The sequence below is a fragment of the Nomascus leucogenys genome, chromosome 5 (genome assembly GCF_006542625.1).
Source record: "Nomascus leucogenys isolate Asia chromosome 5, Asia_NLE_v1, whole genome shotgun sequence".
Lineage (NCBI taxonomy): Eukaryota > Metazoa > Chordata > Mammalia > Primates > Hylobatidae > Nomascus > Nomascus leucogenys.
Genome location: NC_044385.1, coordinates 139473029 through 139488006, shown reverse-complemented (window position 1 = coordinate 139488006; position 14978 = coordinate 139473029). Strand labels below are relative to the sequence as shown.

The following is a 14978-nucleotide window of genomic DNA, read 5'->3' as shown; positions in this document are numbered from 1 at the left end:
GTGGGGACCACGGCTCAGCCCCGTGAGCACAGGTGGGTGGAGGGAGGCTCTTGGCGCCGCACTTGCCACGTCGGAGGTGCGTTTCCTGCGTCCTCCCGAGTGGGGTTCACTGAGGTCACCCGTCCTGAGGGTGGTGCTCACGTGGCCTGGGCCACGCCCCCATTGGGCTGGCTTTGTCACAGGAGGCTCGTCTCTGGGGTCAGGAGCAGCTGTTTTGGGATCAGATTGCACTGAGTCACCAGGTGGCCGGGCTCACCAGACCTGTGGGCCTCGGGCCTTGCACCTTAACTGTGAGCTTATTCCATGAGAGGGTTGCACAGAAGGCACGTTGTACAATCCGAGGCCTCTTGATACCAGCTTTCGCCATAAGCTACTTTTTTTTAAAAGAACTCTATATATTAGGGAAAAAAGTCATTGCTGCTTTTCCATTCAGGGTCTCCTAGTTATAGCAGATAAAGTTTAATTGAGTTGTATGCTAACAAATTGCTGAATTCAAGATAGTTGATCTAATTTAGTGGGATCTTGAAATTTAAGTAATTGCTCAGTTTTCTACCAAGTATTTAACCAGAGATCTTAGCTACTTCTGAAGTTTATTTATTTGTTTATTGGATACAGGATGTCACTGTTGCCAGGCTGGAGTACAGTGGCACGATCACAGCTCACTGCAGCCTTTGACCTGGGTTCAAGTGATCCTCCCATCTAGCAGGGACTACAGGTGTGCACCACCACGCCCAGCTAATTTTTTTATTTTGAGTACAGACAGGGTCTTCTTGAATTGCCCAGGCTGGTCTCGAACTGTTGGGCTCAAGTGATCCTCCCGCCTCAGCCTTCCAAAGTGCTGGGATTACAGGCTTGAGCCACCACGCCTGGCCTCAGCTTATTTAGTTGACATGTAACGGGTCTGTTAGCTTTTTACCTGTGAAATGTAACAGCGTAAGCACATCAGAAACATTATTTCCTGGTAGCTTCTCTGCACCTTTTCTGGAATCTGGAAATTTGTACAGGGCACTTGGGAAGTGTGGTGGGTTTTCCCAGAGCCCTCTCACTCTCACGCATCTGCTGTCTGGAGGGATGGTTGGTACAGTTCTAGGGCTGAGCGCCAGGCGGGCACTTGGCCTGTGCGCGTCCACCGTCTGGAGGGTTGGTTAATACAGTTCTAGGGCTGTTCGTGCGTCCGCTGTCTGGAGGAACGGTTGGTACAGTTCTAAGGCTGTTCGTGCGTCCGCTGTCTGGAGGGACGGTTGGTGCAGTTCTAGGGCTGTTTAAGCGTCCACTGTCTGGAGGGATGGTTGGTGCAGTTCTAGGGCTATTCGTGTGTCTGCTGTCTGGAGGGACGGTTGGTGCAGTTCTAGGGCTGTTCGTGCGTCCACTGTCTGGAGGGACGGTTGGTGCAGTTCTAGGGCTGTTCGTGCGTCCACTGTCTGGAGGGATGGTTGGTGCAGTTCTAGGGCTGTTTAAGCGTCCACTGTCTGGAGGGACGGTTGGTGCAGTTCTAGGGCTATTCGTGCGTCTGCTGTCTGGAGGGATGGTTGGTGCAGTTCTAGGGCTGTTTAAGCGTCCACTGTCTGGAGGGATGGTTGGTGCAGTTCTAGGGCTATTCGTGTGTCTGCTGTCTGGAGGGATGGTTGGTGCAGTTCTAGGGCTGTTCGTGTGTCCGCTGTGTTCAGGGCTTCAGGACATCAGGTGGGGCTCTTGTTCCCAGTGCAGAGGTAGGGCCCAGGGCAAGGGGCTGGTGTCCTGCACAGCTAGTGTGGGTGTAGGCAGGGCCACCCCAGTGGGTGGCTCCGAAGCCAGCCCCCCTCAGCTTGCCCCCAACCACGGCCAGAGCCCCCCTGTTCTTGATCTCCCATCGATGGTGTTTGCAGGCAGCAGTGGAGGATCCTGGCCTGGTGCTGGGTCCAAGTTGGCCCTTCCTAGTGCTCAGCACATGGAGGGCACTTTCCCTTCAGAGGAGGACTTGGGACTGAATCTTACACCTAGAGGCTGAGGAACCCTTTGCATGTTTGTTTGTTTTTAATTACCTATTTTGCCTTAAAAAAAAAAAAAAAACTACCTTATTCCCACTGCTGGGCGTGTTTCCAAAAGAAAGGAAGTTACTCTGTTGAAGGGCGTCTGTCCTCCAGCATTCACCATGGCACTGCTCCCTCAGCTAGGATGCAATCAACCGAAGTGTCTGACCGCAGATGGATGGATAAGGAAAGTGGGGTGCACACACTCAATGGAGTACTGTTCAGCCTTAGAAAGAATGAGATCCTGGCCAGGTGCGGTGGCTCTCACCTGTAATCCCAGCACTTTGTGAGGCTGAGGCGGGTGGGTCACCCGAGGTCAGGAGTTTCAGACCAGCCTAGTCAACATGGTGAAACCCTTTCTCTACTAAAATACAAAAATTAGCCAGGCGTGGTGGTGGGCACCTATAATTCCAGCTACTCAGGAGGCTGAGGCAGAAGAATCGCTTGAACCTAGGAGGTTGAGGCTGCAGTGAGCTGAGTTTGTACCACTACACTCCAGCCTGGGCGACAACAGTAAGACTCCATCTCAAAAAGAAAAAAAAAAATCCTGTCATTTGCAGCAGCATGGAGGGAACCGGAGGACAACGTGTTAAGTGAAATAAGTCAGGCGCAGAGATAGATATCACATGTTCCCACCCACATGTGGGCGCTAAATAAAAATGAAACTCATGGAGGCAGAGAGTAGAAGGGCGGTTACCAGAGGCCGGGAAGGGAGGGGGATAGAGAGGCTCGTTAATGGTTACAGACCTACAGTTAGAAGAAGTGAGACCGAGTGTTGCTAGGTGAGACCCACTATAGGTAACAGTAACATATATTTCAAAATAGCTAGAAGAGAAGATTTGGAATGTTCCAACACAAAGAAATGGTAAATGTGGGTGGATCCCTGTTACTCAGGTTTTTGTTTTTTGTCTTTCGTGAGACTGAGTCCCGCTCTGTCTCCCAGGCTGGAGTACAATGGCACGATCTCGGCTCACTGCAACCTCCGCCTCCTGGGTTCAAGCGATTTTCCTGCCTCAGCCTCCCGAGTAGCTGGGATTACAGGCATGCGCCACCACGGCCAGCCTCCAGTGACCCAGGTTTGATCATGACACATTGAATGCCTGTATCAAAATATCACATGGACCCCATTAATATGTACACCTATTAGGTATCCATAAATATTAAAAATAAAAAACTTTTTAGCATTATAAAACTGATAGGTTTAAGAATTAGCCAAATTTGGCCAGGCGTGGTGGCTCATGCCTGTAGTCCCAGCACTTTGGGAGGCCAAGGCAGGTGGATCACGAGGTCAGGAGATCAAGACCATCCTGGCTAACACGGTGAAACCCCATGTCTACTAAAAATACAAAAAATTAGCCGGGCGTGGTGGCGGGCGCCTGTAGTCCCAGCTACTGGGGAGGCTGAGGCAGGAGAATGGCGTGAACCCGGGGGGCGGAGCTTGCAGTGAGCCGAGATCGCGCCACCGCACTCCAGCCTGGGTGACAGAGTGAGAGTCCGTCTCAAAACAAAACAAAACAAAAAAAGAATTAGCCAAGCCAAACTTACAGAAGTTAAAGAGGAAAAGGCCATCAGTCCTCCACCGCCGGGCTGTGGTGCTCATGTTTGCAGCTGTCTGATGAGCCCACTGTTGCTGCTCACGGCTCTCCCTGGTGAACCCGAGGCCAGAGGGGCCCTCCCTGCTCTGCCCTCCCCAGTTAGAAAGTCTTTCCTTTGCCTGAAGGATTACGTGGTTTTTTTTTTTTTTTTTCTGTTTAAAGATTTGTTCTGTCTAGCAAATTGAAGATTTCCACCAGTTTCTCATTCTAACCCTAAGACAACTTTATTGCTTATTTATAATCTCAAATTGAGAATCCACAAGAGTGGTTCAGTTCAGGATGAAACTGTTTCCGTGCATGACTGATTTATCACTCTGAACTGAGTTAATACCTAGGTAAGCATTTGCTGTTCTTATTTTCTGTTGTTCTCGATTGCTTTATCTTTGCAGCTGACTTTAATTTTATTAACTAGTCAGCTTCTAGGTGCAAAAGTCACAGGCTAGCGGGAGGCGGTCGTAGCAGTGCAGGGTGGGGACGGAGGGGAAGCAGGTCCCTCCCTCTCAGTCCTCCGGACCCTACAGAGAGTTTCTCATGTTATCTGTCCCAAGATGTCCCCTGTGTGTGAGACACTTTACATGTTTCTAAAAGCGCATGCATGGGCCAGGCGCGGCGGCTCACCCCTGTCATCCCAGCACTTTGGGAGGCTGAGGTGGGCAGATCACCTGGGGTCAGGAGTTCGGGACCAGCTTGGCCAGTATGGCGAAACCTCATCCCTACTAAAACTACAAAAACTAGTCAGGCATGGTGGCGCACACCTATAATCCCAGCTACTCAGGAAGCTGAGGCAGGAGACTCGCTTGAACCTGGAAGGTGGAGGCTGCAGTGAACCAAGATCTCGCCACTGCACTCCAGCCTGGGACACACACACACACACACACACACACACACACACACACACACATAAATAAATAAATATAAAAGTGCGGGCACTGAGACGGGCGTGGTGGTTCTTGGCACTGAGACAGGCGTGGTGGCCCTCACCTGTCATCCTAGCATAAAATAAATAAATAAATATGAAAGTGCAGGCACTGAGGTGGGCGTGGTGGCCCTCGCCGGTAGTCCCAGCATTTTGGGAGTCTTAGGCGGGCGGATTGCTCAAGACCAGCCTGGCCAACATGGCAAAACCCCATCTCTACTAAAAATACAAAAATTAGCTGGGCGTGGTGGTGCACACCTGTAATCCCAGCTGCTTGGAAGGCTGAGGCAGGAGAATTATCTGAGCCTGGGAGGTGGAGGTTGCAGTGAGCCGAGATCACGCCACTGCACTCCTGCCTGGGTGACAGACCAAGACCCTATCTCAAAAAAATAAATAAATAAAATAAAACAATAAAAGCACAGGCACTGAAGAGAAATCTTTGTTGAGGTGAAATCCACTTATCCCACAGTCCCTCCATTTCAAGCGTACGGTGCAGCGGTGACGGGTGCATTCGTGAGTTTGGCAAAGGTTGTGACTGGATCCCATCTCCCTATGACCACGCTGCTCTGTGCTGTTCTCTGCAGTTCGCCATGCGCATGGGCACCTGGGCTGTGTGTCTTAGCATTGCCCCGCGTTACACGTGAGGAACCCTTGGGCCCCTTCAGTCTGTGCATGGGAATCTGCACCTCTTTCTCTTCCTGTCCAAGCACTTGAGGAAGCCAACCCGCCGAGCTCGGCGCCGCAAGCTTTCCTGATGGGGATACCCCGGTGCCCTCCGGCTGGGCCCTTCTCGAAGGTTCCTGCAGACTGGTGTCTGAATCAAGGCCCGATGTCATGAGTGCATTAGAAGAGGCGGGATAAATGCTGAATCCCTGGACTATGTCGCCATCCTCAAGATAATAAATTGGCGTCTGGTCACTGGAAGGGGGTGGGTCAGTGCTGTGTGTCCGTGTAACTGTGGACTCCTGGGCTGCACACACTGGAGGGTTTTTATCCTTCTTGAAGCTCAGGTTGCCCCATCTGTGGCCAGCGGGAGCCTCTTCTGGTTGGCCCCTGAGTCCCGTGGATGTGACTGTGGTGCCGACGGCTTCCTCGAGTCTGCAGGATGGGCTACCCTGGGCTCATCCCATGGGCCCCAGACCTGGACCCGCCTGTTTCTCCAGGAAACTCTGGGCCTTTGTCAGTGTGGCTCCTGGGCCTTTGTCAGTGTGGCTCCTGAAGCTTGTTCTTGGGTGGATTCCTCGGGATGTGTTTGTGGGAACTGTACTCACGGAGTGCTTGAAGACCTCGGGTGGGATCTGGGAACTGGGAGGTGGTGTCGGTGTTGACTCGTTTTGAAGTGGCCATACTGTTGTTTGGGGAAGCACACCCTGGAGTATTTGGTGTGATGGGGCAGTGGGTGTGCAGCTCTGCCTCACACAGTCCAGGGGATGGAGGCAGGTGTGCGTGTGCACGTGTGTGCCCGTGCGGTGTGTGCACGCGTGTACCTGTGTGTGGTATGTGTGTGCACGTGTGCATCTGGTGTGCATGCGCACATGTGTACCTGTGTGTGCACGTGTGTGTGGTGTGCGTGTGCACGTGTGTACTTGTGTGTGGTGTGTGTGCACGTGTGTGTCCGTGTGGTGTGTGCATGTGTGTACCTATGTGTGGTGCACGTGCAGATGGGGAGGTGATGGGGGAGCAAATGTGCTGAAATGTTCACAGTCGGGAAATCTGATGGGGATGTGGGGGTTCTTTGTGCAGTTCTTATTGTTACTATTTCATGGCTAGGTATTTTAAAATTTATTTTTTATTTTGTTGTCCAAGCTGGTCTGGAACTCCTGGGCTCAAGCAATCCTCCCACCTCGGCCTCCCAAAGTGCTGGGATTACAGGCATAAGACATGGCACCCGGCCCAAAATACATTTTTAAAAATGTAAACAAAAGGCTAGGCATGGTGGGTCACGCCTGTAATCTCAGCACTTTGGGAGGCTGAGGTGGGTGGATCGCCTGAGGTCAGGAATTTGAGACCCGCCTGGCCAACATGATGAAACCCCATCTCTACTAAAAATACAAAAAATTAGCCAGGCCTGGTGGCGGATGCCTGTGATCCCAGCTATTCAGGAGGCTGAGGCAGGAGAATCGCTTTAACCTGGGAGGCGGAGGTTGCAGTGAGCTGAGATTGTGCCACTGCCCTCCAGCCTGGGCGACAGAGTGAGACTCCGTCTAAAAAAAAAAAAAAAAAAAAAAAAGTAAACCAAACAGCAAAACCAGCCTTGCAGGTTCCTTGCTGTGACCTGAGCTGTGTCTGAGAAGGCTCATGCCCCGTAAGGGCTGTGCCATGCTGAAGTCTCCTCAGGAAAAGAGATGCAGAGAGGCTGGCTTGGGCGGTGGGGGTGCGCAGCTGCTGGGTGGGCACCCGGGTGGCTCCTGCACTGGCTCTCCTTGCTGTGCCTTCTTGGCATCTCCTCCTGGGCCGCCTCCCATGCTTCAGCCCGTGCCTCCTGGTACCCCAGCCCTGCAGCTGTGGTCACTCACAGAGGCAAGGCCATCCTGGTAGCAGCCGTCCCTGTGCCCCCAACCCCCAGGTCATGCACCTGGTCTCTGCCACGGTCAGTTCTGTGGCTCAGGTGAGGAGCAAAGACCCTGTCTGTTGGGAAGAGGTGGATTCCTCCTATCTGGATGGAAGCCGGGGCTGGGCAGGTGCTTCTTCACAGGAGAGCTGCGACTGGTTTCCATACACACACCTGGGTTTCCATGCACACACCCGGGCTCCCATGCACACACCTGGTTTTCCATGCACACACCTGGTTTTCCATGCACACACCTGGTCTCCCATGCACACACCTGGGTTTCCATGCACACACCCGGGCTCCCATGCACACACCTGGTTTTCCATGCACACACCTGGGCTCCCATGCACACACCTGGTTTTCCATGCACACACCTGGGCTCCCATGCACACACCTGGGTTTCCATGCACACACCTGGGCTCCCATGCACACACCCAGGTTTCCGTGCACACACCCGGGTTTCCATGAACACACCTGGGTTTCCATACACACACCTGGGTTTCCATGCACACACCCGGGCTCCCATGCACACACCTGGGCTCCCATACACACACCTGGGCTCCCGTGCACACACCCAGGTTTCCGTGCACACACCCGGGTTTCCATGCACACACCTGGGTTTCCATACACACACCTGGGCTCCCATGCACACACCCGGGTTTCCATGCACACACCTGGACTCCCATGCACACACCCGGGTTTCCATGCACACACCCGGACTCCCATGCACACACCCGGGCTCCCATGCACACACCCGGACTCCCATGCACACACCCGGGCTCCCATGCACACATCCGGGTTTCCATGCACACACCCGGGTTTCCATGCACACACCTGGACTCCCATGCACACACCCGGGTTTCCATGCACACACCCGGACTCCCATGCACACACCCGGGTTTCCATGCACACACCCGGGTTTCCATGCACACACCCGGGTTTCCATGCACACACCCGGGTCCATGCACACACCCGGCTCCCATGCACACACCCGGGTTTCCATGCACACACCCGGGCTCCCATGCACACACCCGGGTTTCCATGCACACACCCGGGTTTCCATGCACACACCCGGCTCCCATGCACACACCCGGGTTTCCATGCACACACCCGGGTTCCATGCACACACCCGGGTTCCCATGCACACACCCGGACTCCCATGCACACACCCGGGTTTCCATGCACACACCCGGGTTCCATGCACACACCCGGGTTTCCATGCACACACCCGGGTCCATGCACACACCCGGGTTTCCATGCACACACCCGGGTTTCCATGCACACACCCCCGCACCCCCCATGCACACACCCGGGTTTCCATGCACACACCCGGGCTCCCATGCACACACCCAGGTTTCCATGCACACATTTGCATCAGCTACAGCCCCCACCCACCAGGGCGCCCAGCTCCCTCCTTGGCATTGACGCCATTATCTCATTCATGTAACCATTTTCTGATTATCTTTTATGAGTCACTCCCATTGTGTTAATACTGAAGAAGAGGGAGAAGTCTAGATAAAGATCGGAACCACCCACTACCCCTATCAGTGGGGGTGAGCCCCACAGATGGTATTTTCAGTGCAAGCCTGGGTCATCTTTCTGTGCACATGGGCGGCTATTTTAGAAACACTTGGAGTGCTTTGTACGTAGTCCGGCATCCCATCTTTTTCATTTGACATCACGTGGTGGGAATTTCCACACATCTTGCAATAATTTATTTTTATTTTTATTTTTTTTTGAGATGGAGTTTCACTCTGTCGCCCAGGCCGGAGTGCGAGTGCAGTGGCACGATCTCGGCTCACTGCAACCTTCATCTCCTGGGTCAAGCAATTCTCCTGCTCAGCCTCCTGAGTAGCTGAGTAGCTGGGATTACAGGTGCTGGCCACCACGCCCAGCTAATTTTTGTATTTTTAGTAGAGATGGGGTTTCACCATGTTGGCCAGGCTAGTCTCAAACTTCTGACCTCAGGTGATCTACCCGTCTCGGCCTCCTAAAGTGCTGCGATGACAGGGGTGAGCCACTGCACCCGGCCAATGCAGTAATTTTTAAGCTCTCTCCCAATGTCTCCATGGCACTGCAGAGTGTGTTATGCGTGGATTATACCTTCCTTAACTGTCGGTGGTCAGGGAGGAAGAAAGGTCTTCCCCTGTACACCTTAGGTCCCCCAGCTGGGCTCTGTACATGGGACTGGCGGAAGACTGAATAATGAATGAGAAAAAGACGCTTATCAACACGTGTGTCACGCACACCCTGGAGAGCACCCAGATCGGGAGACACAAAGCGTGGCTGGAGCCTGAGTGCCTTCACCGTCCTGGGCAGCCTGCCACCTTCAGGCTTCTGGGCAGGGAAGGGAACCAGGAAAATTTAGTCCACAGGCTGCTTTGTAAGGTTTAAGACGCATCAGGCTTCTGGGCGGGGAAGGGAATCAGGAAAATTTAGTCCACAGGCTGCTTTGTAAGGTTTAAGACGCATCAGGCTTCTGGGCGGGGAAGGGAATCAGGAAAATTTAGTCCACAAGGCTGCTTTGTAAGGTTTCAGATGCAGATTTCAGGGGTGTCTTTCCTGGTAGGGAAAGGGAGAGGGAGACGCCCCTGGGAATGGAAACTCCCTTCACAGAAGGCTGCACAAACCATTTAATGTTTTGGCCGCTCAGGAATTCCAGACCAGCCTCGGCAACATGGTGAAATCTTCTCTCTACAAAAAAATATTTAAAAATTAGCTGGGTGTGGTGGCACACACCTGTGGTCCCAGCTACGCAGGAGGCTGAGGCAGGGGGATCACTTGAACCCAGGAGGTTGAGGCTGCAGTGAGCTGTGATAGCACCACTGCACTCCAGCTTGGGCGACAGATTGAGACCCTGTCTCAAAAAAAAAACTGAGTCTTCAACTCACACCTTTTGTTTTCAAATTGAAAGCACCAGGGTGGAGAACTGGCCTATGAGTGCGTGTGAGAGAGTGGTCTTGGGACTCACACCTGCTCTCGGAGGAAGACGTGCAGAGTGGAAATGAAGTAGAGAGGAGGAAGCCACAGCCATGTGCAGACGCCTGTGGCCACCGTCTTTGTGTGGCCCCTGCTCGCGTCTGATCGCAGACCCTGAGGGGTGTGCAGGGGAGTGTCAGAGCTGTGCCCCCTGTCCTGGCCCGGCAGGTGCCATCCAGGAGCCTCGGTGATGAATGCACAGTGTTGGGTGGTTTGCAGAGGCATGATGTCCCCAGAAGGACAGGGACAAGGAGCCTTGGGGGATAGTGGCATGAGACCAGATGAGGTGGTCACCTGGGAACATCAGTGCCTGCCCCTCAGCCTTCAGGGAGCAGCTGCTGCGCCGGCTGGGCCTGGGAGGAACCGCCTTGCCCTCGATGTTCAAGGAAGGGAAAGAAGCTGCAGCTTTAATTTAATCCTCCCCTTGGTGGCCTGCTCAGCCTGGTGGAGTTTAGGGAATGAGTTCAGCGCCTCTATTTTTGGAAGCTGCTGTAAGCTTCTCTGTGTCTGGGGCCAAGGTCAGGCTGTGCGTCTCTGCAGACCCCCTGCTGCCCAGCACTCAAGCCCCCCTGCCACACCACCTGTGGGATCGGGGCCACCTGCAGAACCAGGGTGGGCACTGATTGATGGTTCCTCACCCCTCTCTCCCCAGCTGGAATGGTATGTGCTCAGCTAAGAAGGTGAAAGATGAGCAAAGCGCTCAGAACCCCAGCGGCAGGTGCAGAACAAGGATATGGAAGGGAGGTGTTTTTAATCCCTGGCGCTTGCTCACTGAATTGGCTCTGGCTAAATCACCTTCAGAGGCATTAGTATTTACTATTAAACCGACTTCACTGTGTGCTTACTCTGAAAAGCAGTGACAGGACTGTGATGTTGCATCAGTGTTTGTGATGGTTCTATTTTAACCAAGATATTGAATTAACAAGAACAGGCTGGGCGCAGTGGCTCACGCCTGTAATCCCAGCACTTTTGGAGGCTGAGGCGGGCAGATCATGAGGTCAGGAGTTCAAGACCAGCCTGGCCAATATGGTGAAACTTTGTCTCTACTGAAAATACAAAAATTAGCTGGGCGTGGTGGCGAGCACCTGTAGTCCCAGCTACTCAGGAGGCTAAGGCAGGAGAACCCAGGAAGCAGAGAGGTTCCAGTGAGCTAAGATTATGCCACTACACTCCAGCCTGGGTGACAGAGCGAGACTCCGTCTCAAAAAATAAATAAATAAAATTTACTATAACTCATTACATGAACAAGTTAAAAAATTACGTAGGTAAACACAAAAGTGCTTTGGTAAGACAAATGTCCATTCAAAAGAAGGGCAAGCTGTTGGAAGTATTTATCTGAGTACGTTTTATTTCTATTGTGGTAAAATACACAGAACATAGAATGTACCATCTTACCCATGTCTTTCCCCTGTGCAGTTCAGTGGCACGAGGGCCGCTCACCTGGCTGTGTAACCATTGCCGCCGCCCTCTCCAGAGCTGTTTCATCTTCCGAGACGGAATCTCGGTCCCGTCACTCCCTCCCTCTCGCTGCTGTGGCCTGACTCCCTCCCTTTCTAAGGCTGAATAATATTCCATCGTGTGGACATTCGCATTGCTAATCCACTTGTCTGCCGACGGACACGTGGGTCGCCTCCGTCTCTTGGCTGTTGTAAATGGTTCTGCTGGAACACGGGGGTGCCTGCAGCTCCTTGGGACTCTGTTTTCCACCTGCAGATTTTTGTTTGTTTTTTTGAGACAGAGTCTCGCTCTGTGGCCCAGGCTGGAATGCAGTGGTGCAATCTCGGCCCACTGCAACCCCCACCTCCCGGGTTCAAGCGATTCTCCTGCCTCAGCCTCCCGAATAGCTGGGGTTACAGGTGCCTGCCACCACCACACCCGGCTAATTTTTGTATTTTTAGTAGAGACGGGGTTTCAGCCATGTTAGCCAGGCTGGTCTTGAACTCCTGACTTTAGGTGATCCACCCACCTCGGCCTTCCAAAGTGCTGGGATTACAGGCATGAGCCACCCCCCCGGCCCTCCACCTGCAGATTTTAACTGATGCCCAGCCAGGCGGCATCCAGCCTATCCCTCCAGCCTCAGGGACATCCTGAAAGGCCTGGCTGTGGGCGCCGCTCCCCACGAGCCCTATGTCTGCAGGCCTCAGCCCGACTCTTCCTCTCCAACTTTGTCCCTCCCTCTTGGGAGGGGTCCTCCTGGGGTGGCCCTGTTGTCTTTGTCTGGCTCCAAGGGGAACGGGGCTTGTGGAGGTGACGGGAGTGTCTTGGGGTCTTTTCTCCCCCCTGCCTGGCAGATTACTACAGCCCGGCCATGCTGGGCCTGAAGACCGACCAGGAGGTCCTCGGGGAGCTGGTGCGGGCGAAGCTGCCGGCTGTGGGGGCCCTGATGGAGCGTCTCGGTGTGCTGTGGACGCTGCTGGTGTCCCGCTGGTTCATCTGCCTGTTTGTGGACATCCTGCCCGTGGAGGTGAGCGCCTCACTCCGGCCCCGGGGCGGGTGGGCCGCCAGGGAGTGATGCTGGGTTCCCGTGTCTCTGCAGACAGTGCTTCGGATCTGGGACTGTTTGTTTAACGAAGGCTCGAAGATTATCTTCCGGGTGGCCCTGACCTTAATTAAGCAGCACCAGGAGTTGATTTTGGAAGCCACCAGCGTTCCAGACATTTGCGATAAGTTTAAGCAGATAACCAAAGGGAGTTTCGTGATGGAGTGTCACACGTTTATGCAGGTGAGTGTGTGGGGCTGCACGTGGCTCCGTCCCCTCTCCCACGGGGCCCCACCTCACCTGCAGCCCCGGGGGCTGCTCTGACCACCCGGAGGGTGCACAGGACGGGCACCAGTGAGCACAGGGCACAGGATGAGCCTCCGGCTCTGTCCTGCATCTGCCCCCTGTGCCTGGCCTCCGAGGGCTTTCCCGTCTATGGCGGCCCTGTCTTCTTGGCTCTGGCACTGCAGATGCTGCTCCTGGTCCTAATGGCTGTACTCACCTGCTGTGTGTGGTGCCAGAAGTGTGGCTTCCCGAGGCCTGGTCTCCCCACTGGGTCCTGGGCCTGGCGCAGGGTGTATAAACTCAGGCCCTGATGAGGGCATTGTGGGAGCTGCACCCGACAGGCCTGAGGAAGCCAAGACGCCAGGAGAGGCTCAGGCCCGGGAGTCAGTGTTTTCCTAAGAGGGAGTGGAGGCTCAGGGCCACTCTAGGTGCAGCATGGCAAACGTGGGCGAGATTTCAGCAGCCGGGGCTTCATCAAAGAGAAGACCATGTTGGCTGGGCACGGTAGCTCACGCCTGCAGTCCCAGCACTTTCGGAGGCCAAGGCATGTGGATCACCTGAGGTCAGGAGTTCAAGACCAGCCTGGCCAACACAGTGAAACCGCGTCTCTACTAAAAAATACAAAAATTAGCCAGGTGTGGTGGCTCACGCTTATGTAGTCCCAGTTGCTCGGGAGGCTGAGGCACGAGAATCACTTGAACCTGGGAGGCGGAGGTTGCAGTGAGCCCAGTGAGCCGAGATTGCACCACTGCACTCCAGCCTGGGCAACAGAGTAAGACTGTCTCAAAAAAAAAAAAAAAAAAAAAAAAGTCCAAAGGAAGCAGATGGTCTTTCCTTCAACTGTTTGACTCATCTAACATTTATGAGCAGCAGAGCTGCAGTCCTAGGCCCCAGGGCAGGAGTGAGATGGTGACAATCTGTGGGTCACCCCAGAACCCCTTGGATGTGGACTCTTCCTCCCTCACCTCACATGAGGCCCGTCTGTCTGTCTGCCAGTCTGGGAGAGCTAAGGTAGAAATGTGTTGTTGGGTTTGTTTTTAAACTAATTGTTTGCCTTCCAGAAAATATTTTCAGAACCTGGAAGCTTATCCATGGCTACCATCGCCAAGCTCCGCGAGAGCTGCAGGGCCCGGCTGCTGGCACAGGGGTGAGCATTGCCTGTCCCCTGCATTGCTCGTCTCTGCACTGACGACCATTCCCCTTTCCAGAGTTGACACTGGACCAACTTTCACTGCTTTCCTTTTTAGTGTTGTAAATACCTGGCATCACTACACTTTAGTTGTGAATTTTTTAAAAGAACAGTTTAAAATCAGGTCATTCTACCAGCTTTTGATGACTACCTATGAAGTCATACTTTTTAAAGAAAATTTATTTTTACCCGAGATAGCAATAATATATAAAATATGAGTGTGGGTTTGTATCTAATAAAGTATGCCAATGCCTGTGAGTTTGTGATCAGTTTCTCAGTTGACTGGAAATTAACATAGTGAGTGGTCACTGAGGTCTTACCAACGGCAGTGTAAATATTCCATTCCTTTCTGTGGCAGAGCGTGCAGTTTACGTGAGGCTTCTGCACATAGTAGGTGCAGAAAGGTCTCTCTTTAGAAAGGTAATTTTTTCCCTTCAACTTTTAAGTTCTGGGTACAGGTGGAGGGTGTGCAGGTCTGTTGCACAGGTAAATGTGTGCCATGGTGATTTGCTGCACAGACCATCCTGTCACCTAGGTATGAAGCCAGCGTCCCTTAGCTATTCTTCTTGATGCTCTCCCTGCCCCCGACCCAATGGGCCCCAGTGTGTGGTGTTCCCCTTCTTGTGTCCATGTGTTCTCATCAGAAGCTCCCACTTAGAAGTGAGAACAAGTGATGGTTGGTTTTCTGTTCCTGTGTTAGTTTGCTGAGGATAATGGCTTCCAGCTCTATCCATGTCCCTGCAGGGGACAAGATCTGATACCTTTTTATGGCTGCATAGTATTCCATGGTATCTATGTATGAAAGGTAATTTTTTTAATGATTTAAAAATTATCATGTTACACGAATGAACCAGACAACCGTGCCAGGCACTCGGGCCACTCCAACACCATTCCCTACGTCTGGCACCAAGACCACCCTCACCCCCCGTTTCCCTGACACCCTTCTCTCTGCACCGAGACCACCCTTAACCCCAT

At 53.2% G+C, this 14978-nt stretch overlaps 1 protein-coding gene across 1 annotated transcript in view; it reads left to right on the top strand.

Moving 5' to 3' along the window:
• Positions 1 to 14269, top strand: part of GRTP1 (growth hormone regulated TBC protein 1) — a 38828-nt gene extending 24559 nt beyond the window's left edge. Inside the window, exons 6-8 of the mRNA XM_003279767.4 lie at positions 12342 to 12514; positions 12587 to 12772; positions 13876 to 14269. Of these exons, the coding sequence (XP_003279815.1) occupies positions 12342 to 12514; positions 12587 to 12772; positions 13876 to 13965 (449 nt within the window). The 3' untranslated portion in view covers positions 13966 to 14269. The remainder of the gene's footprint in view (positions 1 to 12341; positions 12515 to 12586; positions 12773 to 13875) is intronic.
• Positions 14270 to 14978: the final 709 nt, after the last annotated feature.